The sequence below is a fragment of the Pygocentrus nattereri genome, chromosome 28 (assembly GCF_015220715.1).
Source record: "Pygocentrus nattereri isolate fPygNat1 chromosome 28, fPygNat1.pri, whole genome shotgun sequence".
Classification (NCBI taxonomy): Eukaryota; Metazoa; Chordata; class Actinopteri; order Characiformes; family Serrasalmidae; genus Pygocentrus; species Pygocentrus nattereri.
The window spans coordinates 3541622-3569121 of NC_051238.1; the positions used below are offsets into that span (position 1 = coordinate 3541622).

Genomic DNA, 27500 nt, shown 5'->3' on the forward strand with positions numbered 1-27500 from the left:
AAGCAGTCAGCAAATGTTCAGACACGTGCGGATAAAACCGAGAAGAGTGGCTTTATTAACACAAGGCAGAGTCGTAGTCCAAGTACAGGCGTGGGTCGAAACTAGAAAACGATAAATGGTCACAAATATGATGATCTCACCAGGCAAACAAATCCAAAGGGCATTCCAAAAGACTCGGTCGAAACAACAGGCCAAAAGGTTCAAAATCACAAGTCCAATATCCAGCAAAAGTGCAAAAGGGTAAAGCAAAAAGCAGAGTCAGAAAAACAAGATCAGGGTCAAACAAAACTCAGAAAAACGCTCACACAGCGTAGCCTGTCTGAAGCCCGGGCTTAAATACTACACTAAACCAGTCATATGACACAACCACACAGGTGAAACCAGTCGATAATCTGGTGACTGAGAGTGCTGATGGGTGCAAGGCTGATCGTCACAGGTCATGTGGTCCCCGCTTGACTCCTGGGTAATGGAGTCCAAGAGGGACTCCAATTCTATAGGGAAGTCAGCATTCACGTGATCTCCCAAGGTGTCTTGGGAAACGTAGTCTGTAACACTAGGAGAGTGTATAAGGTGTGACCTGTTCCTCTGACCTGTAAGGTGCAACATGTCAAACAGATTCAGACGCTCGCTGATGTCAAAACAAGAGGAGGCTTTACTGGTATTATCACAATCCAAGGTCGTCGTCAGAAAACGGGCACGGGTCAGTTCCAGAAGGCATAAGAATAAGAAAACCAAAATTATTCCACATGGTGGACTGTCCAAAATGGGAAAGGCAAAAACGGAGTCAAAGTAAAGGGAGAGGGTCAAGATCCAAAAACAATAATCAGGCAAACAATCCAAAAGGGCAAGGCAAAAAGGCACGAAGTCAAAACAAGAAAGTCAGTGGTCATACACAAGATCACAGATCAGAATAAGCGCTCAGTAGCTCACAGAAAGGAGGCAGTACTTCACACCAGTCCTATCTAAAGCCCAGGCTTAAATACTGAGCTAAGTCTGTCACATGATCATAAACACAGGCGAAGATGGAATTAGTACTCAGGAGAGCGAGATCGCTGATAGGAGCGCACAGTCACATGAGGAGTCAGGTGACCTCCCGGAGAGTTCTGGGAAGTCCAGGTGAGTATCGTTGTCTGTCGTTTGCGTGGCAGTTAGGTGATTTCCCAGAGGATTCTGGGAGATTGAAAATCCGAATCGACTGAGGTACTTGGAGGATGCATGACATAAGGCCTTCAGTTCAGCTCTAAATACAGCAAGCATGACAATTCTATTAAATATAAATGATCAAAAACATAATTCAAATCAGATGCTGAATCAGAACTGGAACACAGTTACAGTCACACTTAGAATGAGAATCGGAATCTGAATTAGAATGAGAATTAAAATCAGAAAAATAATCAGAATCATAGTAAGAATTAGGACCAGTGTCAAAATGCAGTTAGAGTGAGAGAATTAGAATTAGTCTGAGTCAAAATCACAATCTGAATTTGAATAGAAGTCCAAATCAGAAAGCCCAAATCCAATCCACAAATTGGATGATACTAACAACTAACCGAAACCTGCTTAGACTACGGCTCGTATATTCACAGACGTTGATTGATTGATTCCTTTGTCTCCTTCTGGTTATGTTGATAGTTAGTCTAACATGTAAAGCCTTCAGTTCAGCTCTGAATACAGCAAGCCTGACAATTCTATTAAATAAAAATGATCAGAAATACAATTAAAATCATACTCTGAATCAGAATTGCAATCAGATTTAGAATCAGAATCAGAATTACAATTAGGGTCCCTGTCAAAAATGCAGTTAGAATGAGAGAATTAGAATTAGTCTGAGTTGAAATCACAATCTGAATTTGAATGTCAGTATCAGAATTAGAATCTGAATCAGAGAGTCTTAGTCACAAACACAATTAGAATCAAAATCAGAGTCAGAAACACAAAATCAGATTTTGTTTCACAGTGAGAATCAGAATTGGAATCAGAAACTGAATTAGAATCAAATTTAGAATCAGAATTAGAATTGGTCTGAGTTGAAATCACAATCTGAATTTGAATGTCAATATCAGAATTAGAATCAGAATCAGAGTCAGAAACAAAATCTGATTTTGTTTCACAGTGAGAGTCAGAATTGGAATCAGAAACTGAATTAGAATCAAATTTAGAATCAGAATTAGAATTAGAAAAAAGTCAGAATCAGAAAACATCAAAATAAAAAAAATCTGAATCAGGATCAGTACAGAATTACAGGAATGCCAGGATTACATTGAGTCAATTACAGATTACAATCTGAATTTAAGTCTAAATCAGAATCAGTAAGAGTCACAATTGCAATTAGAATCAGACGTTGAATCTGAGGTGGGCCCAAAGCAGATTCCAAAGCAAATTGGATGATACTAAGAACTAACCCAAACCTGCTTAGACTACAGCTCGTATTCAGAGTCATGGACATATCTAGAACTTCCAGAAGGACTTAGTTGTTTTCTCACAAACTCACTGTAAATAAAACTGTGATTGGATGATTCCTTTGTCTCCTTCTTGTTATGCTGGCAGTTAATCTAAGATGTTCGGTTCAGCTCCAGTTTTAGAAAATACAAATCAATCTAAAATCACAAAAAGCCCAGAAATCATTAGGCCTTTTCTTCTACCTGACAGATACAGACACAGACCCTCACTGTCATACATGCATAGTCTGAAGGCAATTCCCCCCACGTCCGCTCCCCTGAGCGCCTCTCCCTGTTTCTCTGAGCCATCAGTATAAATGATTGAAGCGTTATTGATCTCTGCTGCTTTCAGAGCGTGTGCTGAACCCCTCTCTGTTCTGCCACAGACGCTTTTCAGGGCTATTTTCACCTTTTAGAGGCAAAATAAGTGATGCTGCTGTTAGTCACGTGATGCCCCTCCATCCATTCAGGTTAATTGTGCTGTTTTAAAGTGAAAAACAAATAATTTTTATCTGATTTTTCGCTTATCCTAAAAGTTGTCCATCAGGACGTTCTGTGTCTGAAGTTAGCTTCTTTGGTTTTAGCCCCAAAGCTAGGAGGGTCATGTCCAGTTTTTTGATTAAAGGGTTCTTTGCACTGTGAAACGTTCTTCAGATTGATGGAGAATGTCCGGTAGATGGTTCTATATAGAACCATATGAAACACAATCTGAAGAACCCTTACACAATGCAAAGAACCCTTTCATCATGGTTCATGGTTCTATATAGAACCATTTTCATTGCTAAAGAACCCTTAAAGAACCATCATTTTAAGTGTGTACTATTACTGGATCTGACAAAAAGATGGAGAAATCATTTCAAAACTCATATATTCTTATAATCCTGTGAAGTTTGAGACACGCCGCTCTAAATTCCTCTGGATCCACAGACCTGAGCCGTGGGTTAGAGTTCCGGAAAGGCCGCCTAGGGTGTGTGCCTAAGTAGGATACAAATATGCAAGGTTCCAGGGTCTGTGTCTTCGGTTCCCTGAAGGTTAGCAGTGCGATCCAGGACTTGTTGGAAAGGGCACATCGTGCTCTACTGACCTGTGGGGTTCGAGTTTGAGTTTTAAAGCTGTTTACTGCATAGCATTCCCTTCTCCCATGGCTTTTTTCATGGTTCATGTGATCACGTCACTGAGTACGTTTACATGAACTTAATAATCCCATAACTGCAGAAAGTCTGATTTTGTCAGTAGTCCGATCAACACGTCTACATGCTCTTGAGTAATCCGATAATGGGGAAAGTCCTGGTCTCCATGAGTCAGACAGTAATCAGATTTCTGACAATAAACTCACAGAAGATGATGCGATGTAAACGTAAACTTTCTACTGCAGATCATCAAAACATCCCACCCCTTTACCTGAAAATATGAACATACATCATCTAGAAAATGAAGAATATTTACACCCCTCACTTCATCAGGCATATTTGGTTTCAGCTTCGCTCCATAAAGTGTTTTGCTGTGTCTCGTGGGAATGCTGCTGCTTATTTCCAGTCTGTTTTCCACATGCGCAGACTGAGAAATCCGAATGAAACCCGAGTAAGAGTTTACAGCACTGAGCTAATCTGATTACTGAGCTAAAATCTGATCTAAGAAATCTGACTGTGCTGTTTACATGACCATTTGAATAATCAGATAAGTGCAGAAATCTGATCATCACCCACATTACTGATCTGTAAAGTGCCTCCGATATTATTTCAGGGAAAAAGTATTTAGTCGCTCTAAAGGCCGTTTTCCTTTCCCAGCTCTGTCGTGTCGCCGCTCTCGGTGTTATTTGTGTGCTGGGTGTGCAGGTGTTTGTGTGCTGGGTGTGCAGGTGTTTGTGTGCTGGGTGTCTTTTATCTGTCTGGAGTGTTTCTCTCGTGCTGAAAGCTCACGTCACATGAATAGACGCCGCGATCGCTTACAATTCCTCCCGCAGCATCGGCTTTCATCTTCCATCCAGAAACATCACACCTGAGCCGTATCCCAGCGTCCTCTGCCGCTCCAATTACACTAATGATAAAAAACCCTGACAAATAGACAACAAATAAATTAATAAATAAATAATGAGACATAAAGACAGAAATATTAATCATCCGCTCTGCTGGTTCCCCTCGTTTCTGTCGGGCTCTTTATTACAAAAGTTAGTGAAAGAGAGAGGCGTGCGAGGAGGATGAGGAAGAGAGCGAGTCGTTTAGTCTGTCACCATGGAGACGAAGTGATAGAACACAAAGAGCATTAGCAAACACTGCTAATGAGACATTACACCTGTACGAGTGAGTGAGAAAGAGAGACAGAGGGAGAGAGAGGGAGAGACAGAGCGAGAGAGAGAGAGAGGGAGAGACAGCGAGAGAGAGAGAGAGAGAGAGAGACAGAAAAAGATAGTGAGGGAAGGAGAGAGAGAGAGAGAGAGAAAGAAAGAGTGAGGGAGAGAGGGAGCGACAGAGAGAGTGAGGGAGGGAGAGAGAGAAAGACTGAGAAAAAAGAGAGAGAGGGAAGGAGAGAGAGAGTGAGTGAGAGAGAGTCTGAGGAAGAGAGAGAGACAGAAAAAGATAGAGTGAGGGAAGGAGAGAGAGAGAGAAAGAAGGAGTGAGGGAGAGAGGGAGCGACAGAGAGAGTGAGGGAGGGAGAGAGAGAAAGACTGAGAGAAAAGAGAGAGAGGGAAGGAGAGAGAGAGAGAGCAAGAGAGAGAGTGAGAGAGAGTCTGAGGAAGAGAGAGAGACAGAAAAAGAGAGAGTGAGGGAAGGAGAGAGGGAGAGAGAGAAGGAGCAAGAGAGAGAGAGTGATGGAGGGAGCGACAGAGAGAGTGAGGGAGGGAGAGAGAGAAAGACTGAGAAAAAAGAGAGAGAGGGAAGGAGAGAGAGAGAGTGATGGAGGGAGTGAGAGACTGAGGAAGAGAGAGAGAGTGTGAGGGAAGGAGAGAGAGAGAGTGAGAGAGAGAAAGTGAGGTAGAGAGTGAGGGAGGGAGATAGAGAGAGACTGAGAAAAAGAGTGAGGGAAGGAGACGGAGGAAGAGAGAGAGAGCGAGAGAGAGAAAGAGAGAGTTAGGGAATGAGAGAGGGAGAGAGTGAGGGAAGTAGAGAGGGAGAGAGAGAGAGAGAGAGAGTGATGGAGGGAGCGAGAGAGCAAGAATTTATTTCGAGTTAGTTTTAATGAAACGACAGCAAATCGTTATTTCTCATCAGCAGAACCTTCAAATGAGTCGAGTAACTGCGCCAGGACCCCCGTTTTAGTGAATGTGTGTGCGTTTGTGTCTTTCTTTCGTTCTTTCTCTCCATTCCTCTTCTCTTCCAGCTCTATATCTCTCTCTCTCTGACTCGCTCTGGGATCAGCCAGCTGTACCTTTTACAGCACGATGAATGTTTTTGTTCAGTTATCCTCCTACGGTTTACTGACTATGAGCCAGAGCAGCTCTTTACTGACCTCTCCTTAATACCACATTTTGTGTGTGTGTGTGTGTGTGTGTGTGTGTGTGTGTGTGTGTGTGTGTGTGTGTGTGTGTGTGTGTGTGTGTGTGTGCGCAGGGAGACACTCTGGAAATGGTGGGTGAGACGGTCAGTGGGATGGCTCGCTGCCCTTATGACCCAAAACATGCCAACGTGGCTCTGTTTGCAGGTAAGTGTCATCAGAATCCGAAAAAAGAATCAAAGTAAAAAAGAATCCGAATCAAAATTATGATTAGAATCAGAAACAACACTGGAATCAGAACTAGAATCAAATTCAGAATTGGAATAAGAATCAGAAATAGAATCAAATTTTGAATCGTAAAAAGAATCAGTGGGACGCTCGGAATCAGAATCTGAATTGCAGTTGCAGTCAGAATCACAGTCGCAATTAAAATGAGAATCAGAATTGCAGTTTGAATCCGAATCTGAATAAGAATTAGAATTGGAATCTGAATTAGAATCAAATTTGTAATGTATGTTAGAATCAGAAAAAACTAACAAAATGAAAAAGAATCAGAATCAGTTTGAATGAGAGAATTAGAAGTAGAATGAATCACAGCTACAGTCTGAATTTCAATCCAAGTCCGAATTAGAATCAGAGTCTAAGAATTAAATTTAGAGAATTAGAATCTGAAAAAAATAATCAGAATCAGAAAAATCTTTAAAAGTATCAGAATCAGAATTGGAATCAGTATCAAAATGGCAGTTTGAATGAGAGAATTAGAAGTAGAATGAGTCACAGTTACAACCTGAATTCAAATCTAAGTCTAGAATTAGAATCAGAAAAAGAATCACAGTCACAGTGAGACTCTGAATCAGACACCGGACGTGAATGGAGACCCAAGGAAATTGGACGATGTTCATTCTGTTCATTCTGTTTTTTGATTATTTTGTGTAATATTTGAAAATCTGTCCTTTTCATGGTCCAAAATCATTTCCAAACATCTCTTTACATTAACTTTATACACTTCATATGTTATCTAACTGTAAATGATGTACAGGACTGTGTGAGAGTTTTAGGCATCTAAGCTAATGTTTAAACACTTTCCCTCAGCAGTGAGTTTATCACAATATACATCAGAATAAAGTCGTATTTATAATTCAAATAAACAGAAAAACTATAAACAGTAACAAGAATTTCTTGGGTCCATATTTTTCCTTGACACCTTCACAGCCGCCACAGAGACTCGTTAATATCATCAATTACATCATGAGCTCAATTTACTGAGCACTGATTGGTCAAACCAGGAGCTGCTTTATTACTACATATAATACTGGGCTTCCTCAAGGAGAGGCTTGGAAATGGGTAAACAAACACACAAACACAGTAACGTCCAGAAAATCACTATTTATTATATATATATACACAAATATGCTATTCAGAGCCCAGAGTGGGAGCTGTGGAGGAGTGCTGGACACAGCCTGCCTGTCTTCCACTTTTCAGCATGTTTGTCCACTCCTGTCCCGCCGTGGTCTCCAGCTTTCCATGAATTGCACAATAACACCCTGCAGGAAATGACTGCTGCTGATTACTGGAAGCATATATAGAGATTTCTTTGTTAAAGCGCCTCTGAGCTCCTCGTCAATTATCTGTCTTAATTACACGCTCATTCACGGACAGTATTTATGTCTGTCTCCGGCTGTAATCATATACACATGCTAAGCCCCGAGCACTGCGTTAGAGGCTCACAAACTGCAGAGGAATGAAATATGAAGTAATAAGTTAAGGATATATTGGAGGTGCAGTAGGAGTTTATTAAATCCATAAATGTACTCTGTACGGCATTTCCCACAACAGATTAACAGCTTGTGTGTTTGTGTATAGACATATTTATATATAATATGTGCATATATGTATTGGTTCTGCAGATGGAAACCTCTTCACTGCCACAGTGACCGATTTCCTGGCCATAGATGCGGTGATCTACAGGAGTTTGGGGGACAGTCCTGCTCTCCGCACCGTCAAACACGACTCCAAGTGGTTCAGAGGTGGGACAGTGATAAACATCGTACACACACTGTGCTTCTGTACAGTCAGCAGAGCCGTGTAAATTACGGGTGTGCGCGTTTGTTTTCGTACATTTTCAGGATAAAAACATCCCGGCGGGGGGACGCAAAGCCTTTTTGTACAGTTTTTAAATGAATACAGATCAAATAGGATTTGTTATTCACCGCTTCTTGGTTTATTATCATTTCCCACACTTTACCCACTTTTTTCCGAGCTGAGTTTGTATATGAGAACTGTAGGGACTTATTATTATTCCAAGTGGATACTGACTTATAGACGCTGTCACAGCAAAACCTCGTATCTCCGCAGTGGTAACTTTATAGGGGAAGGAAAAAACACGCTTTACTTTTAATGTAAGTCAATGGAACCAGACGTCTTTCCAAGTCATTTTGGGTCATTTTGTTTAGTCCATTCATCATGAAATTTACACACAATGTAAAGAACAACCGGCTTTAAAAACCGGAAAAGGACAAAAATCGAGATACAAGGTTTTGTTACGACAACAGCAATATATATATATATATATATATATATATATATATATATATATATATATGTGTGTGTGTGTGTGTGTGTGTGTGTGTGTGTGTGTGTGTGTGTGTGTGTCGGTGTATATATGGTACATATATTGACGCTTATTATTCTAAACAGTAACATACATGAAATATAATATATGCAGGACATTTTATTCTTCTATATAGATACTTTATATATATATATAATGTATATGGTACATAGTATTCCATATAGGTACTGGCTCCTGAAAATACTATGAACACCACAGCCAGTATATTTGTTTTTTCCCTCCTGAGTGTTTGATGATGACTTTGTGTCTTTGTTCACAGAGCCTTACTTCGTCAGCGCTGTGGAGTGGGGACCTCACATTTACTTCTTCTTCAGAGAGATGGCCATGGAGTTCAACTACCTGGAGAAGGTGAGGAAAGAGAGGAGAGGAAAATGGGGAAGGAGAAAAGAGTAGTGATAAAAAAGGGAGAAGAGTAAAGAGCAAATGAGATATAATATCATTATATATATAAATATCAACGTGTGTGTTACGACCTTTTCGCCTTCATTTTTGAGCTGTATATATAATTTAATAAACCTGCCCTCTAAAACTTCTGGGAGCAAATTAGATGGAGGAGATATTTTCCTCTCGCTGTTGCTCAAACGGCATCATTCATTTCCACTTTAGACCGTGTCTCTGGCCGAATAACAAGGACTCCTTTTATCTGGCTAATTAGCGATGCCTAATTCGGTGGGTTTTTGCTTTCGGCAGCAGTCCGCTCTTACGGAGCGCCGAGTTAGCGGGACTGCTGTGGTTTTCACGCAGTTTAAATTGCCCACTGAACCACGATATGGAAAGCACTGACATTTTCATGAATTAATTATGCTAGTTTACAGTTCTGAGTCAGAACAACAATAACAGTAGGAAACTCTGCCAAATGAAAATCCTGGGGGATTTAAAGGTTGAGTGGTTTACTTTTTATTAATTCATCAAGAGTATTATAGTCTTCATTCTACATTACAGTCTCACAGAGTGCTTACCATACAAATTGTTTTCAATATATGCTCCAGACAGGTATGTTGTGATTTGGACCATCACTGTGAGAACTTTTTAGTTCAGTTACACACTGTAGTCCATCTGTTCCTCTGCATTCTCTGTCTCGCTGTTCTTCAACGATCAGGACCCTCACAGAGCAGGTACTATTTGGGTGGTGGGTCATTCTCAGCAGTGCAGTAACACTGACGTGGTGGTGGTGTGTTAGTGTGTGTTGCGCTGGTGTGAGTGGATCAGACACAGCAGTGCTGCTGGAGTTTTTAAACACCTCAGTGTCGCTGCTGGACTGAGAATAGTCCACCAACCAGAAATATCCAGCCAACAGCGTCCTGTGACCACTGATGAAGGACTAGAGGTAGGAGTGTCGTCTACAAGGTAGGAGTGTCTAATAGAGTGGACAGTGAGTGGACACAGTGTTTAAAAACTCCGGCAGCACTGCTGTGTCTGATCCACTCACACCAGCACAACACACTAACACACCACCACCATGTCAGTGTTGCTGCAGTGCTGAGAATGATCCACCACCCAAACAGTACCTGCTCTGTGAGGGTCCATGGGGGTCCTGACCACTGAAGAACAGGGTAACAGAGTATCAGAGAAACAGATGGACTACAGTCTGTAACTGTAGAACTACAGAGTGCAGCTATACAGTAAGTGGAGCTGATAAAGTGGACAGTGAGCGTAGAAACAAGGAGGTAAATACAATTATATTTTCCATATGTGTGTACATATTACAGCCTTTTTATATATATATATATATATATAGGTGTGTGTGTGTGTTTGTGTGTGTGTGTGTGTGTGTGTGTAAGCTGTAATATGTACACACATATGGAAAATATAATTGTTTCATATGAGTATTTACTTTTATATAGTGCACATGGGACATATTATATATAAATATTTACATATCACTGCTGCTGGAACAAAACCTCATATGTCCCAAATGGTAACTTTACAGGAGATGAAAAAGACATACTTTACTTTTAATGTAAGTCAATAGAACCAAACTTTTTTACAAGTGGTTTTGGACCATTTCTATTGATCCATTTATCATGAAATTTACAAACAATGTAAAGAGACAACAGGAAATTTCAAATGAAGTCAAAAACTGAAAAACGCAAATGGAGATAGCAGTGAATATATAATATAGGTATATATTAGTTGCATACCGTCGTTTTCAGAAGAAAAGCTCGTAATCTTCCGTTGTTGGCATAATTTTAAAATGCCTGTCGCCCTTTACATTGTGTGTAAACTTCACGATGAATGGATAAAACGAAATGACCCAGAATGACTTGAACAAATGTCTGGTTCCATTGACTTACATTAAAAGTAAAGTATGTCATTTTCTTCTCCTGTAAAGTTACTATTTTTGGAGATACGAGGTTTTCTTCCAATAATAGGACCCTGTATATAAAAACTTGTACGTGTGCCAGGTGGTGGTCTCCCGTGTGGCTCGCGTGTGTAAGAGTGACATGGGTGGTTCTCAGCGGGTGTTGGAGAAGCAGTGGACATCGTTTCTGAAGGCCAGATTGAACTGCTCCATCCCTGGAGATTCGCACTTCTACTTTAATCTGCTGCACTCCACCAGCCCCATCCTCCGCCTGCACGGCCGAGACATCATACTGGCTGTGTTCTCCACACCATCCAACAGGTATCGCACGCATGAATGAGGAGTGAAGGCAACCAGAATGAAGTCATAAGATGGGTAAACATGCATGTGAAGCAAAATAGACCAGTGAAATGAATGCAGCCTGCTAGTCAATCAGCTATTTTTCATTAAAACAGTGTTGATTTGATAATAAATATGAACCACAATGATGCTCACATGACACGTCGGCTTATCCTTATTAATTCAAGCTTTTAAAAATGATATCAGGATGGAGGAATACTTTATCGATGTAGGGGAAATGTGTTGGCTGAGTGCCCTTATAACTGGATAAATTTAGCTGCGATCCGCTGCTCCGTTTGATTGGATTTGGGTGGAGAGACCCACATTTTGGCTCCACTTCACACACATAACACTCCACAGCTAGCGGCTAGATGGAAAGAGCGAGGGGGGAGAGAAAGAGTGAAAGAGAGAGAGAGCATGGATGAGAAGCTGAGAGATAAAAAAATGAAAGGGAGAGAGTGAAGGATGTGAGCGAGTGATAGCAGGTATTTCCCTGAGAGGAGGAAAAAGGCATATATTTTACAATCAGGGCAAAAGAGTGTATTTCGACAGAAATAATGACAGGAAAGAGCATGGGAACGAGAGAGAGAGGGATAAGAGAAAGGGAACAAAGAGAGAAACAGTGATTCCACCTCTAAAGAGGGAGAGAATGGCAGAGAGAAAAGTACAAGGCCCAGCTACTAAAGATAGAGTGAGAGAACAGAAAGAAATGTAGAGGGATAAAAAAGAGAGGAGAGAGAGAAAGAGAGGCAGAGAGGAAGAGAAATGGAAAGAGAGAAGGTGCCAGAGAAAGAGAGAGCGAGATTGGGATAACAGGGATAACATTAGGGGCCCGAAAACAGATCCCTGTGGTACACCACACTGCAGTTTTCTATGTAACTCCCCATTTACGCTGACAAATTGGAAGTGATCTTTCATTTAGGACCTAAACTAGGCTGTTGTATATGGTTCCATATAGAACCCTTTTGAAAAGGGATCTATATAGTACCAAAAAGGCTCTGCTGTTTTTATGATGTCAAGCTTATAAGCATTTACAATAGGCAAATCCTTGTTGGTGCTCTATAGAATCACATACAGTGCATTTCACTATGCAGAGGACCAAGGAAGCATGCAAATGGTTCTTTGAGTGTTCCTGGTTCTATATAGAACCGTTGTCTTTAGTTAAGAACCCTTTAAAAGCCATCCTTTGCAGAATTCCAACACGTCTAGTGACCAAACTATGAATAGTACTGTCTTAAAAATCCTACACATATGTAACTTCCAGTCAAAACAGCTGCTCATTTAACAGGAAATTACCCAAAAACCTCAAAAACTATATAAAATATCAGTGTGTTCAGTGAGTCACTGAACACTGGGGGCAGTTTGGTGTCTACCAGCTCTTCCAGGTGGTTGTTGGGAGCCTTGTTTTCTTTGTATCTTTTAAGAATGTCGAGGGGGAAGATGATGTCGGTGATCAATTCCACAGTGTCAGAGATTCCCAGCTGAACACACAAATACAAACACAAGCGGGGGGGGCGCCGCAAGGGGGTCTTTGTGTATGTGTGGTCTCTTAAAGAGCTTCCAGACAAATGGCCGCGCTGCCGGATAGCGAGCTAGCGTGGTGGCGTGTGGTGGCGGACACAGCGGGCAGGATTGTGGGAAAGAGGAAGTGATGCGTTCATGCACTCTGTGGGAACTAATAGACTAATGGGATCCATACTGTCTGAATGACTTTTAACGACGCTTAGCATAATATTTTGACTCTGACTCTGTTTCTGTGGTTGTGTTTTGAGTAATTGTGCCCCGAGCTCCGTCTGCCTGCACTTCTCTGCGTGAGCTTTGTGTTTGTGCAGCAGTTTGAGAAATTATTTTGCGCTTTGAAGATTTTTCTTGTTTGTGTATTTCTCCAAAGTAGGACTGAATACATCCATCCTCAGAGTGTTTTCATACAGGAATAGTCCGTTTCCTGACCATTGAGTGTCCTTGGAGGAGAGAGAGAGGGGGGGGGGCGAAGTGAGAGAGAAAGAGGGAAAAGGGATAGAAGGATGTAATATATAGAGAGAGGGAGAGGAGTGAGAGTGAAGAGGGATAGAAGGATGTAATATATAGAGAGAGGGAGAGGAGTGAGAGTGAAGAGGGATAGAAGGATGTAATATATAGAGAGAGGGAGAGGAGTGAGAGTGAAGAGGGATAGAAGGATGTAATATATAGAGAGAGGGAGAGGAGTGAGAGTGAAGAGGGATAGAAGGATGTAATGTATAGAGAGAGGGAGAGGAGTGAGAGTGAAGAGGGATAGAAGGATGTAATATATAGAGAGAGGGAGAGGAGTGAGAGTGAAGAGGGATAGAAGGATGTAATATATAGAGAGAGGGAGAGGAGTGAGAGTGAAGAGGGATAGAAGGATGTAATATATAGAGAGAGGGAGAGGAGTGAGAGTGAAGAGGGATAGAAAGATGTAATGTATAGAGAGAGGGAGAGGAGTGAGAGTGAAGAGGGATAGAAGGATGTAATGTATAGAGAGAGGGAGAGGAGTGAGAGTGAAGAGGGATAGAAGGATGTAATATAGAGAGAGAGGGAGAGGAGTGAGAGTGAAGAGGGATAGAAGGATGTAATGTATAGAGAGAGGGAGAGGAGTGAGAGTGAAGAGGGATAGAAGGATGTAATGTATAGAGAGAGGGAGAGGAGTGAGAGTGAAGAAGGATAGAAGGATGTAATATATAGAGAGAGGGAGAGGAGTGAGAGTGAAGAGGGATAGAAGGATGTAATATATAGAGAGAGGGAGAGGAGTGAGAGTGAAGAGGGATAGAAGGATGTAATATATAGAGAGAGGGAGAGGAGTGAGAGTGAAGAGGGATAGAAAGATGTAATGTATAGAGAGAGGGAGAGGAGTGAGAGTGAAGAGGGATAGAAGGATGTAATGTATAGAGAGAGGGAGAGGAGTGAGAGTGAAGAGGGATAGAAGGATGTAATATAGAGAGAGAGGGAGAGGAGTGAGAGTGAAGAGGGATAGAAGGATGTAATGTATAGAGAGAGGGAGAGGAGTGAGAGTGAAGAGGGATAGAAGGATGTAATGTATAGAGAGAGGGAGAGGAGTGAGAGTGAAGAGGGATAGAAGGATGTAATGTATAGAGAGAGGGAGAGGAGTGAGAGTGAAGAGGGATAGAAGGATGTAATATAGAGAGAGAGGGAGAGGAGTGAGAGTGAAGAGGGATAGAAGGATGTAATGTATAGAGAGAGGGAGAGGAGTGAGAGTGAAGAGGGATAGAAGGATGTAATATATAGAGAGAGGGAGAGGAGTGAGAGTGAAGAGGGATAGAAGGATGTAATATATAGAGAGAGGGAGAGGAGTGAGAGTGAAGAGGGATAGAAGGATGTAATGTATAGAGAGAGGGAGAGGAGTGAGAGTGAAGAGGGATAGAAGGATGTAATATAGAGAGAGAGGGAGAGGAGTGAGAGTGAAGAGGGATAGAAGGATGTAATGTATAGAGAGAGGGAGAGGAGTGAGAGTGAAGAGGGATAGAAGGATGTAATATATAGAGAGAGGGAGAGGAGTGAGAGTGAAGAGGGATAGAAGGATGTAATGTATAGAGAGAGGGAGAGGAGTGAGAGTGAAGAGGGATAGAAGGATGTAATATAGAGAGAGAGGGAGAGGAGTGAGAGTGAAGAGGGATAGAAGGATGTAATATATAGAGAGAGGGAGAGGAGTGAGAGTGAAGAGGGATAGAAGGATGTAATATATAGAGAGAGGGAGAGGAGTGAGAGTGAAGAGGGATAGAAGGATGTAATGTATAGAGAGAGGGAGAGGAGTGAGAGTGAAGAGGGATAGAAGGATGTAATATATAGAGAGGGAGAGGAGTGAGAGTGAAGAGGGATAGAAGGATGTAATATATAGAGAGAGGGAGAGGAGTGAGAGTGAAGAGGGATAGAAGGATGTAATATATAGAGAGAGGGAGAGGAGTGAGAGTGAAGAGGGATAGAAGGATGTAATATATAGAGAGAGGGAGAGGAGTGAGAGTGAAGAGGGATAGAAGGATGTAATATATAGAGAGAGGGAGAGGAGTGAGAGTGAAGAGGGATAGAAGGATGTAATGTATAGAGAGAGGGAGAGGAGTGAGAGTGAAGAGGGATAGAAGGATGTAATATATAGAGAGAGGGAGAGGAGTGAGAGTGAAGAGGGATAGAAGGATGTAATATATAGAGAGAGGGAGAGGAGTGAGAGTGAAGAGGGATAGAAGGATGTAATGTATAGAGAGAGGGAGAGGAGTGAGAGTGAAGAGGGATAGAAGGATGTAATATATAGAGAGAGGGAGAGGAGTGAGAGTGAAGAGGGATAGAAGGATGTAATGTATAGAGAGAGGGAGAGGAGTGAGAGTGAAGAGGGACTAGAAGGATGTAATATATAGAGAGAGGGAGAGGAGTGAGAGTGAAGAGGGATAGAAGGATGTAATATATAGAGAGAGGGAGAGGAGTGAGAGTGAAGAGGGATAGAAGGATGTAATATATAGAGAGAGGGAGAGGAGTGAGAGTGAAGAGGGATAGAAGGATGTAATGTATAGAGAGAGGGAGAGGAGTGAGAGTGAAGAGGGATAGAAGGATGTAATGTATAGAGAGAGGGAGAGGAGTGAGAGGGAAGAGGGATAGAAGGATGTAATATATAGAGAGAGGGAGAGGAGTGAGAGTGAAGAGGGATAGAAGGATGTAATATATAGAGAGAGGGAGAGGAGTGAGAGTGAAGAGGGATAGAAGGATGTAATATATAGAGAGAGGGAGAGGAGTGAGAGTGAAGAGGGATAGAAGGATGTAATGTATAGAGAGAGGGAGAGGAGTGAGAGTGAAGAGGGATAGAAGGATGTAATATATAGAGAGAGGGAGAGGAGTGAGAGTGAAGAGGGATAGAAGGATGTAATGTATAGAGAGAGGGAGAGGAGTGAGAGTGAAGAGGGATAGAAGGATGTAATATATAGAGAGAGGGAGAGGTGTGAGAGTGAAGAGGGATAGAAGGATGTAATGTATAGAGAGAGGGAGAGGAGTGAGAGTGAAGAGGGATAGAAGGATGTAATGTATAGAGAGAGGGAGAGGAGTGAGAGTGAAGAGGGATAGAAGGATGTAATGTATAGAGAGAGGGAGAGGAGTGAGAGTGAAGAGGGATAGAAGGATGTAATATATAGAGAGAGGGAGAGGAAGTGAGAGTGAAGAGGGATAGAAGGATGTAATGTATAGAGAGAGGGAGAGGAGTGAGAGTGAAGAGGGATAGAAGGATGTAATGTATAGAGAGAGGGAGAGGAGTGAGAGTGAAGAGGGATAGAAGGATGTAATATATAGAGAGAGGGAGAGGAGTGAGAGTGAAGAGGGATAGAAGGATGTAATATATAGAGAGAGGGAGAGGAGTGAGAGTGAAGAGGGATAGAAGGATGTAATATATAGAGAGAGGGAGAGGAGTGAGAGTGAAGAGGGATAGAAGGATGTAATATATAGAGAGAGGGAGAGGAGTGAGAGTGAAGAGGGATAGAAGGATGTAATATATAGAGAGAGGGAGAGGAGTGAGAGTGAAGAGGGATAGAAGGATGTAATGTATAGAGAGAGGGAGAGGAGTGAGAGTGAAGAGGGATAGAAGGATGTAATGTATAGAGAGAGGGAGAGGAGTGAGAGTGAAGAGGGATAGAAGGATGTAATGTATAGAGAGAGGGAGAGGAGTGAGAGTGAAGAGGGATAGAAGGATGTAATGTATAGAGAGAGGGAGAGGAGTGAGAGTGAAGAGGGATAGAAGGATGTAATGTATAGAGAGAGGGAGAGGAGTGAGAGGGAAGAGGGATAGAAGGATGTAATGTATAGAGAGAGGGAGAGGAGTGAGAGTGAAGAGGGATAGAAGGATGTAATGTATAGAGAGAGGGAGAGGAGTGAGAGTGAAGAGGGATAGAAGGATGTAATATATAGAGAGAGGGAGAGGAGTGAGAGTGAAGAGGGATAGAAGGATGTAATATATAGAGAGGGAGAGGAGTGAGAGTGAAGAGGGATAGAAGGATGTAATGTATAGAGAGAGGGAGAGGAGTGAGAGTGAAGAGGGATAGAAGGATGTAATATATAGAGAGAGGGAGAGGAGTGAGAGTGAAGAGGGATAGAAGGATGTAATATATAGAGAGAGGGAGAGGAGTGAGAGTGAAGAGGGACAGAAGGATGTAATATATAGAGAGAGGGAGAGGAGTGAGAGTGAAGAGGGATAGAAGGATGTAATGTATAGAGAGAGGGAGAGGAGTGAGAGTGAAGAGGGATAGAAGGATGTAATATATAGAGAGAGGGAGAGGAGTGAGAGTGAAGAGGGATAGAAGGATGTAATATATAGAGAGAGGGAGAGGAGTGAGAGTGAAGAGGGATAGAAGGATGTAATGTATAGAGAGAGGGAGAGGAGTGAGAGTGAAGAGGGATAGAAGGATGTAATATATAGAGAGAGGGAGAGGAGTGAGAGTGAAGAGGGATAGAAGGATGTAATGTATAGAGAGAGGGAGAGGAGTGAGAGTGAAGAGGGATAGAAGGATGTAATGTATAGAGAGAGGGAGAGGAGTGAGAGTGAAGAGGGATAGAAGGATGTAATGTATAGAGAGAGGGAGAGGAGTGAGAGTGAAGAGGGATAGAAGGATGTAATGTATAGAGAGAGGGAGAGGAGTGAGAGTGAAGAGGGATAGAAGGATGTAATGTATAGAGAGAGGGAGAGGAGTGAGAGTGAAGAGGGATAGAAGGATGTAATATATAGAGAGAGGGAGAGGAGTGAGAGTGAAGAGGGATAGAAGGATGTAATATATAGAGAGAGGGAGAGGAGTGAGAGTGAAGAGGGATAGAAGGATGTAATATATAGAGAGAGGGAGAGGAGTGAGAGTGAAGAGGGATAGAAGGATGTAATATATAGAGAGAGGGAGAGGAGTGAGAGTGAAGAGGGATAGAAGGATGTAATATATAGAGAGAGGGAGAGGAGTGAGAGTGAAGAGGGATAGAAGGATGTAATGTATAGAGAGAGGGAGAGGAGTGAGAGTGAAGAGGGATAGAAGGATGTAATGTATAGAGAGAGGGAGAGGAGTGAGAGTGAAGAGGGATAGAAGGATGTAATATATAGAGAGAGGGAGAGGAGTGAGAGTGAAGAGGGATAGAAGGATGTAATATATAGAGAGAGGGAGAGGAGTGAGAGTGAAGAGGGATAGAAGGATGTAATATATAGAGAGAGGGAGAGGAGTGAGAGTGAAGAGGGATAGAAGGATGTAATGTATAGAGAGAGGGAGAGGAGTGAGAGTGAAGAGGGATAGAAGGATGTAATGTATAGAGAGAGGGAGAGGAGTGAGAGTGAAGAGGGATAGAAGGATGTAATGTATAGAGAGAGGGAGAGGAGTGAGAGTGAAGAGGGATAGAAGGATGTAATATATAGAGAGAGGGAGAGGAGTGAGAGTGAAGAGGGATAGAAGGATGTAATGTATAGAGAGAGGGAGAGGAGTGAGAGTGAAGAGGGATAGAAGGATGTAATGTATAGAGAGAGGGAGAGGAGTGAGAGTGAAGAGGGATAGAAGGATGTAATATATAGAGAGAGGGAGAGGAGTGAGAGTGAAGAGGGATAGAAGGATGTAATGTATAGAGAGAGGGAGAGGAGTGAGAGTGAAGAGGGATAGAAGGATGTAATATATAGAGAGAGGGAGAGGAGTGAGAGTGAAGAGGGATAGAAGGATGTAATGTATAGAGAGAGGGAGAGGAGTGAGAGTGAAGAGGGATAGAAGGATGTAATGTATAGAGAGAGGGAGAGGAGTGAGAGTGAAGAGGGATAGAAGGATGTAATATATAGAGAGAGGGAGAGGAGTGAGAGTGAAGAGGGATAGAAGGATGTAATATATAGAGAGAGGGAGAGGAGTGAGAGTGAAGAGGGATAGAAGGATGTAATATATAGAGAGAGGGAGAGGAGTGAGAGTGAAGAGGGATAGAAGGATGTAATATATAGAGAGAGGGAGAGGAGTGAGAGTGAAGAGGGATAGAAGGATGTAATTATAGAGAGAGGGAGAGGAGTGAGAGTGAAGAGGGATAGAAGGATGTAATATATAGAGAGAGGGAGAGGAGTGAGAGTGAAGAGGGATAGAAGGATGTAATATATAGAGAGAGGGAGAGGAGTGAGAGTGAAGAGGGATAGAAGGAGGTAATGATATAGAGAGAGGGAGAGGAGTGAGAGTGAAGAGGGATAGAAGGATGTAATATATAGAGAGAGGGAGAGGAGTGAGAGTGAAGAGGGATAGAAGGATGTAATATATAGAGAGAGGGAGAGGAGTGAGAGTGAAGAGGGATAGAAGGATGTAATGTATAGAGAGAGGGAGAGGAGTGAGAGTGGGAGAGGGATAGAAGGATGTAATGTATAGAGAGAGGGAGAGGAGTGAGAGTGAAGAGGGATAGAAGGATGTAATGTATAGAGAGAGGGAGAGGAGTGAGAGTGAAGAGGGATAGAAGGATGTAATGATATAGAGAGAGGGAGAGGAGTGAGAGTGAAGAGGGATAGAAGGATGTAATATATAGAGAGAGGGAGAGGAGTGAGAGTGAAGAGGGATAGAAGGATGTAATGTATAGAGAGAGGGAGAGGAGTGAGAGTGAAGAGGGATAGAAGGATGTAATGTATAGAGAGAGGGAGAGGAGTGAGAGTGAAGAGGGATAGAAAGATGTAATGTATAGAGAGAGGGAGAGGAGTGAGAGTGAAGAGGGATAGAAGGATGTAATGTATAGAGAGAGGGAGAGGAGTGAGAGTGAAGAGGGATAGAAGGATGTAATATATAGAGAGAGGGAGAGGAGTGAGAGTGAAGAGGGATAGAAGGATGTAATGTATAGAGAGAGGGAGAGGAGTGAGAGTGAAGAGGGATAGAAGGATGTAATATATAGAGAGAGGGAGAGGAGTGAGAGTGAAGAGGGATAGAAGGATGTAATATATAGAGAGAGGGAGAGGAGTGAGAGTGAAGAGGGATAGAAGGATGTAATGTATAGAGAGAGGGAGAGGAGTGAGAGTGAAGAGGGATAGAAGGATGTAATATATAGAGAGAGGGAGAGGAGTGAGAGTGAAGAGGGATAGAAGGATGTAATATATAGAGAGAGGGAGAGGAGTGAGAGTGAAGAGGGATAGAAGGATGTAATATATAGAGAGAGGGAGAGGAGTGAGAGTGAAGAGGGATAGAAGGATGTAATGTATAGAGAGAGGGAGAGGAGTGAGAGTGAAGAGGGATAGAAGGATGTAATGTATAGAGAGAGGGAGAGGAGTGAGAGTGAAGAGGGATAGAGGATGTAATGTATAGAGAGAGGGAGAGGAGTGAGAGTGAAGAGGGATAGAAGGATGTAATGTATAGAGAGAGAGGGAGAGGAGTGAGAGTGAAGAGGGATAGAAGGATGTAATGTATAGAGAGAGGGAGAGGAGTGAGAGTGAAGAGGGATAGAAGGATGTAATATATAGAGAGAGGGAGAGGAGTGAGAGTGAAGAGGATAGAAGGATGTAATATATAGAGAGAGGGAGAGGAGTGAGAGTGTGAAGAGGGATAGAAGGATGTAATATATAAGAGAGGGAGAGGAGTGAGAGTGAAGAGGGATAGAAGGATGTAATATATAGAGAGAGGGAGAGGAGTGAGAGTGAAGAGGGATAGAAGGATGTAATATATAGAGAGAGGGAGAGGATGAGAGTGAAGAGGATAGAAGGATGTAATATATAGAGAGGGAGAGGAGTGAGAGTGAAGAGGGATAGAAGGATGTAATATATAGAGAGAGGGAGAGGAGTGAGAGTGAAGAGGGATAGAAGGATGTAATGTATAGAGAGAGGGAGAGGAGTGAGAGTGAAGAGGGATAGAAGGATGTAATATATAGAGAGAGGGAGAGGAGTGAGAGTGAAGAGGGATAGAAGGATGTAATATATAGAGAGAGGGAGAGGAGTGAGAGTGAAGAGGGATAGAAGGATGTAATATATAGAGAGAGGGAGAGGAGTGAGAGTGAAGAGGGATAGAAGGATGTAATGTATAGAGAGAGGGAGAGGAGTGAGAGTGAAGAGGGATAGAAGGATGTAATGTATAGAGAGAGGGAGAGGAGTGAGAGTGAAGAGGGATAGAAGGATGTAATGTAGAGAGAGAGGGAGAGGAGTGAGAGTGAAGAGGGATAGAAGGATGTAATGTATAGAGAGAGGGAGAGGAGTGAGAGTGAAGAGGGATAGAAGGATGTAATGTATAGAGAGAGGGAGAGGAGTGAGAGTGAAGAGGGATAGAAGGATGTAATATATAGAGAGAGGGAGAGGAGTGAGAGTGAAGAGGGATAGAAGGATGTAATATATAGAGAGAGGGAGAGGAGTGAGAGTGAAGAGGGATAGAAGGATGTAATGTATAGAGAGAGGGAGAGGAGTGAGAGTGAAGAGGGATAGAAGGATGTATTTTATAGAGAGAGGGAGAGGAGTGAGAGTGAAGAGGGATAGAAGGATGTAATATATAGAGAGAGGGAGAGGAGTGAGAGTGAAGAGGGATAGAAGGATGTAATATATAGAGAGAGGGAGAGGAGTGAGAGTGAAGAGGGATAGAAGGATGTTATATAGAGAGAGAGGGAGAGGAGTGAGAGTGAAGAGGGATAGAAGGATGTAATGTATAGAGAGAGGGAGAGGAGTGAGAGTGAAGAGGGATAGAAGGATGTAATATATAGAGAGAGGGAGAGGAGTGAGAGTGAAGAGGGATAGAAGGATGTAATATATAGAGAGAGGGAGAGGAGTGAGAGTGAAGAGGGATAGAAGGATGTAATGTATAGAGAGAGGGAGAGGAGTGAGAGTGAAGAGGATAGAAGGATGTAATATATAGAGAGAGGGAGAGGAGTGAGAGTGAAGAGGGATAGAAGGATGTAATATAAGAGAGAGGGAGAGGAGTGAGAGTGAAGAGGGATAGAAGGATGTAATATATAGAGAGAGGGAGAGGAGTGGAGTGAAGAGGGATAGAAGGATGTAATATATAGAGAGAGGGAGAGGAGTGAGAGTGAAGAGGGATAGAAGGATGTAATATATAGAGAGAGGGAGAGGAGTGAGAGTGAAGAGGGATAGAAGGATGTAATATATAGAGAGAGGGAGAGGAGTGAGAGTGAAGAGGGATAGAAGGATGTAATATATAGAGAGAGGGAGAGGAGTGAGCGTGAAGAGGGATAGAAGGATGTAATGTATAGAGAGAGGGAGAGGAGTGAGAGTGAAGAGGGATGAAGGATGTAATATATAGAGAGAGGGAGAGGAGTGAGAGTGAAGAGGGATAGAAGGATGTATATATAGAGAGAGGGAGAGGAGTGAGAGTGAAGAGGGATAGAAGGATGTAAGGTATAGAGAGAGGGAGAGGAGTGAGAGGGAAGAGGGATAGAAGGATGTAATAGTTTAGAGAGAGGGAGAGGAGTGAGAGTGAAGAGGGATAGAAGGATGTAATGTATAGAGAGAGGGAGAGGAGTGAGAGTGAAGAGGGATAGAAGGATGTAATGTATAGAGAGAGGGAGAGGAGTGAGAGTGAAGAGGGATAGAAGGATGTAATATATAGAGAGAGGGAGAGGAGTGAGAGTGAAGAGGGATAGAAGGATGTAATGTATAGAGAGAGGGAGAGGAGTGAGAGTGAAGAGGGATAGAAGGATGTAATGTATAGAGAGAGGGAGAGGAGTGAGAGTGAAGAGGGATAGAAGGATGTAATGTATAGAGAGAGGGAGAGGAGTGAGAGTGAAGAGGGATAGAAGGATGTAATGTATAGAGAGAGGGAGAGGAGTGAGAGTGAAGAGGGATAGAAGGATGTAATATATAGAGAGAGGGAGAGGAGTGAGAGTGAAGAGGGATAGAAGGATGTAATATATAGAGAGAGGGAGAGGAGTGAGAGTGAAGAGGGATAGAAGGATGTAATATATAGAGAGAGGGAGAGGAGTGAGAGTGAAGAGGGACAGAAGGATGTAATATATAGAGAGATCGGGAGAGGAGTGAGAGTGAAGAGGGATAGAAGGATGTAATATATAGAGAGAGGGAGAGGAGTGAGAGTGAAGAGGGATAGAAGGATGTAATATATAGAGAGAGGGAGAGGAGTGAGAGTGAAGAGGGATAGAAGGCATGTGAATATATAAGAGAGAGGAGAGAGGAGAGAGAAGTGAGAAGAGGGATAGGATAGAAGGATGTAATGTATAGAGAGAGGGAGAGGAGTGAGAGTGAAGAGGGATAGAAGGATGTAATATATAGAGAGAGGGAAGAGGAAGTGAGAGTGAAGAGGACTAGAAGGATGTAATGTATAGAGAGAGGGAGAGGAGTGAGAGTGAAGAGGGATAGAAGGATGTAATGTATAGAGAGAGGGAGAGGAGTGAGAGTGAAGAGGGATAGAAGGATGTAATGTATAGAGAGAGGGAGAGGAGTGAGAGAGGAAGAGGGATAGAAGGATGTAATGCTATAGAGAGAGGGAGAGGAGTGAGAGTGAAGAGGGATAGAAGGATGTAATATATAGAGAGAGGGAGAGGAGTGAGAGTGAAGAGGGATAGAAGGATGTAATGTATAGAGAGAGGGAGAGGAGTGAGAGTGAAGAGGGATAGAAGGATGTAATGTATAGAGAGAGGGAGAGGAGTGAGAGTGAAGAGGGATAGAAGGATGTAATATATAGAGAGAGGGAGAGGAGTGAGAGTGAAGAGGGATAGAAGGATGTAATATATAGAGAGGGAGAGGAGTGAGAGTGAAGAGGGATAGAAGGATGTAATATATAGAGAGAGGGAGAGGAGTGAGAGTGAAGAGGGATAGAAGGATGTAATATATAGAGAGAGAGGGAGAGGAGTGAGAGTGAAGAGGGATAGAAGGATGTAATATATAGAGAGAGGGAGAGAGAGTGAGAGTGAAGAGGGATAGAAGGATGTTATATAGAGAGAGAGGGAGAGGAGTGAGAGTGAAGAGGGATAGAAGAATGTAATATATAGAGAGAGGGAGAGGAGTGAGAGTGAAGAGGGATAGAAGGATGTAATATATAGAGAGAGGGAGAGGAGTGAGAGTGAAGAGGGATAGAAGGATGTAATGTATAGAGAGAGGGAGAGAGAGTGAGAGTGAAGAGGGATAGAAGGATGTAATATATAGAGAGAGGGAGAGGAGTGAGAGTGAAGAGGGATAGAAGGATGTAATATATAGAGAGAGGGAGAGGAGTGAGAGTGAAGAGGGATAGAAGGATGTAATGTATAGAGAGAGGGAGAGGAGTGAGAGTGAAGAGGGATAGAAGGATGTAATGTATAGAGAGAGGGAGAGGAGTGAGAGTGAAGAGGGATAGAAGGATGTAATATATAGAGAGAGGGAGAGGAGTGAGAGTGAAGAGGGATAGAAGGATGTAATGTATAGAGAGAGGGAGAGGAGTGAGAGTGAAGAGGGATAGAAGGATGTAATGTATAGAGAGAGGGAGAGGAGTGAGAGTGAAGAGGGATAGAAGGATGTAATGTATAGAGAGAGGGAGAGGAGTGAGAGTGAAGAGGGATAGAAGGATGTAATATATAGAGAGAGGGAGAGGAGTGAGAGTGAAGAGGGACAGAAGGATGTAATATATAGAGAGAGGGAGAGGAGTGAGAGTGAAGAGGGACGAAGGATGTAATATATAGAGAGAGGGAGAGGAGTGAGAGTGAAGAGGGATAGAAGGATGTAATATATAGAGAGAGGGAGAGGAGTGAGAGTGAAGAGGGATAGAAGGATGTAATATATAGAGAGAGGGAGAGGAGTGAGAGTGAAGAGGGATAGAAGGATGTAATATATAGAGAGGGAGAGGAGTGAGAGTGAAGAGGGATAGAAGGATGTAATGTATAGAGAGAGGGAGAGGAGTGAGAGTGAAGAGGGATAGAAGGATGTAATGTATAGAGAGAGGGAGAGGAGTGAGAGTGAAGAGGGATAGAAGGATGTAATGTATAGAGAGAGGGAGAGGAGTGAGAGGGAAGAGGGATAGAAGGATGTAATGTATAGAGAGAGGGAGAGGAGTGAGAGTGAAGAGGGATAGAAGGATGTAATGTATAGAGAGAGGGAGAGGAGTGAGAGTGAAGAGGGATAGAAGGATGTAATATATAGAGAGAGGGAGAGGAGTGAGAGTGAAGAGAGATAGAAGGATGTAATATATAGAGAGAGGGAGAGGAGTGAGAGTGAAGAGGGATAGAAGGATGTAATGTATAGAGAGAGGGAGAGGAGTGAGAGTGAAGAGGGATAGAAGGATGTAATATATAGAGAGAGGGAGAGGAGTGAGAGTGAAGAGGGATAGAAGGATGTAATATATAGAGAGAGGGAGAGAGAGTGAGAGTGAAGAGGGATAGAAGGATGTTATATAGAGAGAGAGGGAGAGGAGTGAGAGTGAAGAGGGATAGAAGGATGTAATGTATAGAGAGAGGGAGAGGAGTGAGAGTGAAGAGGGATAGAAGAATGTAATATATAGAGAGAGGGAGAGGAGTGAGAGTGAAGAGGGATAGAAGGATGTAATATATAGAGAGGGGGAGAGGAGTGAGAGTGAAGAGGGATAGAAGGATGTAATATATAGAGAGAGGGAGAGAGAGTGAGAGTGAAGAGGGATAGAAGGATGTAATATATAGAGAGAGGGAGAGGAGTGAGAGTGAAGAGGGATAGAAGGATGTAATGTATAGAGAGAGGGAGAGGAGTGAGAGTGAAGAGGGATAGAAGGATGTAATGTATAGAGAGAGGGAGAGGAGTGAGAGTGAAGAGGGATAGACGGATGTAATGTATAGAGAGAGGGAGAGGAGTGAGAGTGAAGAGGGATAGAAGGATGTAATATATAGAGAGAGGGAGAGGAGTGAGAGTGAAGAGGGATAGAAGGATGTAATGTATAGAGAGAGGGAGAGGAGTGAGAGTGAAGAGGGATAGAAGGATGTAATGTATAGAGAGAGGGAGAGGAGTGAGAGTGAAGAGGGATAGAAGGATGTAATATATAGAGAGAGGGAGAGGAGTGAGAGTGAAGAGGGATAGAAGGATGTAATATATAGAGAGAGGGAGAGGAGTGAGAGTTAAGAGGGATAGAAGGATGTAATATATAGAGAGAGGGAGAGGAGTGAGAGTGAAGAGGGATAGAAGGATGTAATATATAGAGAGAGGGAGAGGAGTGAGAGTGAAGAGGGATAGAAGGATGTAATATATAGAGAGAGGGAGAGGAGTGAGAGTGAAGAGGGATAGAAGGATGTAATGTATAGAGAGAGGGAGAGGAGTGAGAGTGAAGAGGGATAGAAGGATGTAATGTATAGAGAGAGGGAGAGGAGTGAGATTGAAGAGGGATAGAAGGATGTAATGTATAGAGAGAGGGAGAGGAGTGAGAGTGAAGAGGGATAGAAGGATGTAATGTATAGAGAGAGGGAGAGGAGTGAGAGTGAAGAGGGATAGAAGGATGTAATGTATAGAGAGAGGGAGAGGAGTGAGAGTGAAGAGGGATAGAAGGATGTAATGTATAGAGAGAGGGAGAGGGGGAGTGAGTGTTTAAAGTGAGACGCTGGGTAAGAAAAGCTCACAAGGCTTGAAGATACAGCAGCAGCGCAGAAACATCTCAGGGTGTAAATAAACAGTGTTATAATGTAACATGTGATTAACACTATATAAAAACTTATAATGCATTCTATTAACAATTCATAACGTATGTTAACCATGGCTATAAAGTGTTAAAATTCATTTATAACCATGTTTATAATTCCTTATGAGTGCATTATAACATGTTATAGATGCATTTATAGATGCTTACAAACGTGACATTCATAGAACGTGTTACCATAAAGCCTTTAGAAGTTTGGTCTTATTGTGGCGTGAAAACGATGCTGCATGTTAGTATTTTGCTAAATATTTAACTTTATTAAGATGAGTATGCAGTTCATACCTTACAGTAGAAGTGTTTAGTGTGCAGTTTGGGATGCAGTATGAGCAGAGCAGAGATGGAAGCCATGTCTCCAGCAGAGAGAGAGAGAGAGAGGGGGGGGGGGTTGGCAGAGAGCCAGTCTCAGGAGTGAGTGAGAGAGGGGTGGAGAGGTGTGTGATGTTGTAAACCCGAAATCAGTCTGTAGAGCTGCTCTGCTGGATTCAGCCTGAGAGCCTCTCATATCTACTTAAGGTCTGTGGTGGGGTGGGGGGGGGGGGGGGGGGGCATTGCACAAGGGCAGCTTTGCCTCTTGATGTGCTGGTGGCTGGTGAAGCGTAGCGGCTAACACGGCTGCCCTGCACATGATGAGACACAAGACCAAACCGTCTGCCAAATGCATAAATTAAATGCCCTTTTTTAAAGCAAAATCATCGAATCCATCGATAAAAGTGTCGTGTTTCACAGTGATACGTTCCACAGAACCACTGGGAATCCTTGTGTTGTTAACCCGGCCTGACTGTTAGCCTGGCCTTCGAGCTGTGAGCTAATAA

The 27500-nt window shown here is 42.7% G+C and overlaps 1 protein-coding gene across 1 annotated transcript in view; it reads left to right on the forward strand.

Moving 5' to 3' along the window:
* Positions 1 to 27500, forward strand: part of sema6bb (sema domain, transmembrane domain (TM), and cytoplasmic domain, (semaphorin) 6Bb) — a 253112-nt gene that overhangs the window by 154480 nt on the left and 71132 nt on the right. The window contains exons 7-10 of the mRNA XM_037535866.1: positions 5987 to 6077; positions 7778 to 7897; positions 8762 to 8850; positions 10908 to 11125. Coding sequence (XP_037391763.1) covers positions 5987 to 6077; positions 7778 to 7897; positions 8762 to 8850; positions 10908 to 11125 — 518 coding nt within the window. The remainder of the gene's footprint in view (positions 1 to 5986; positions 6078 to 7777; positions 7898 to 8761; positions 8851 to 10907; positions 11126 to 27500) is intronic.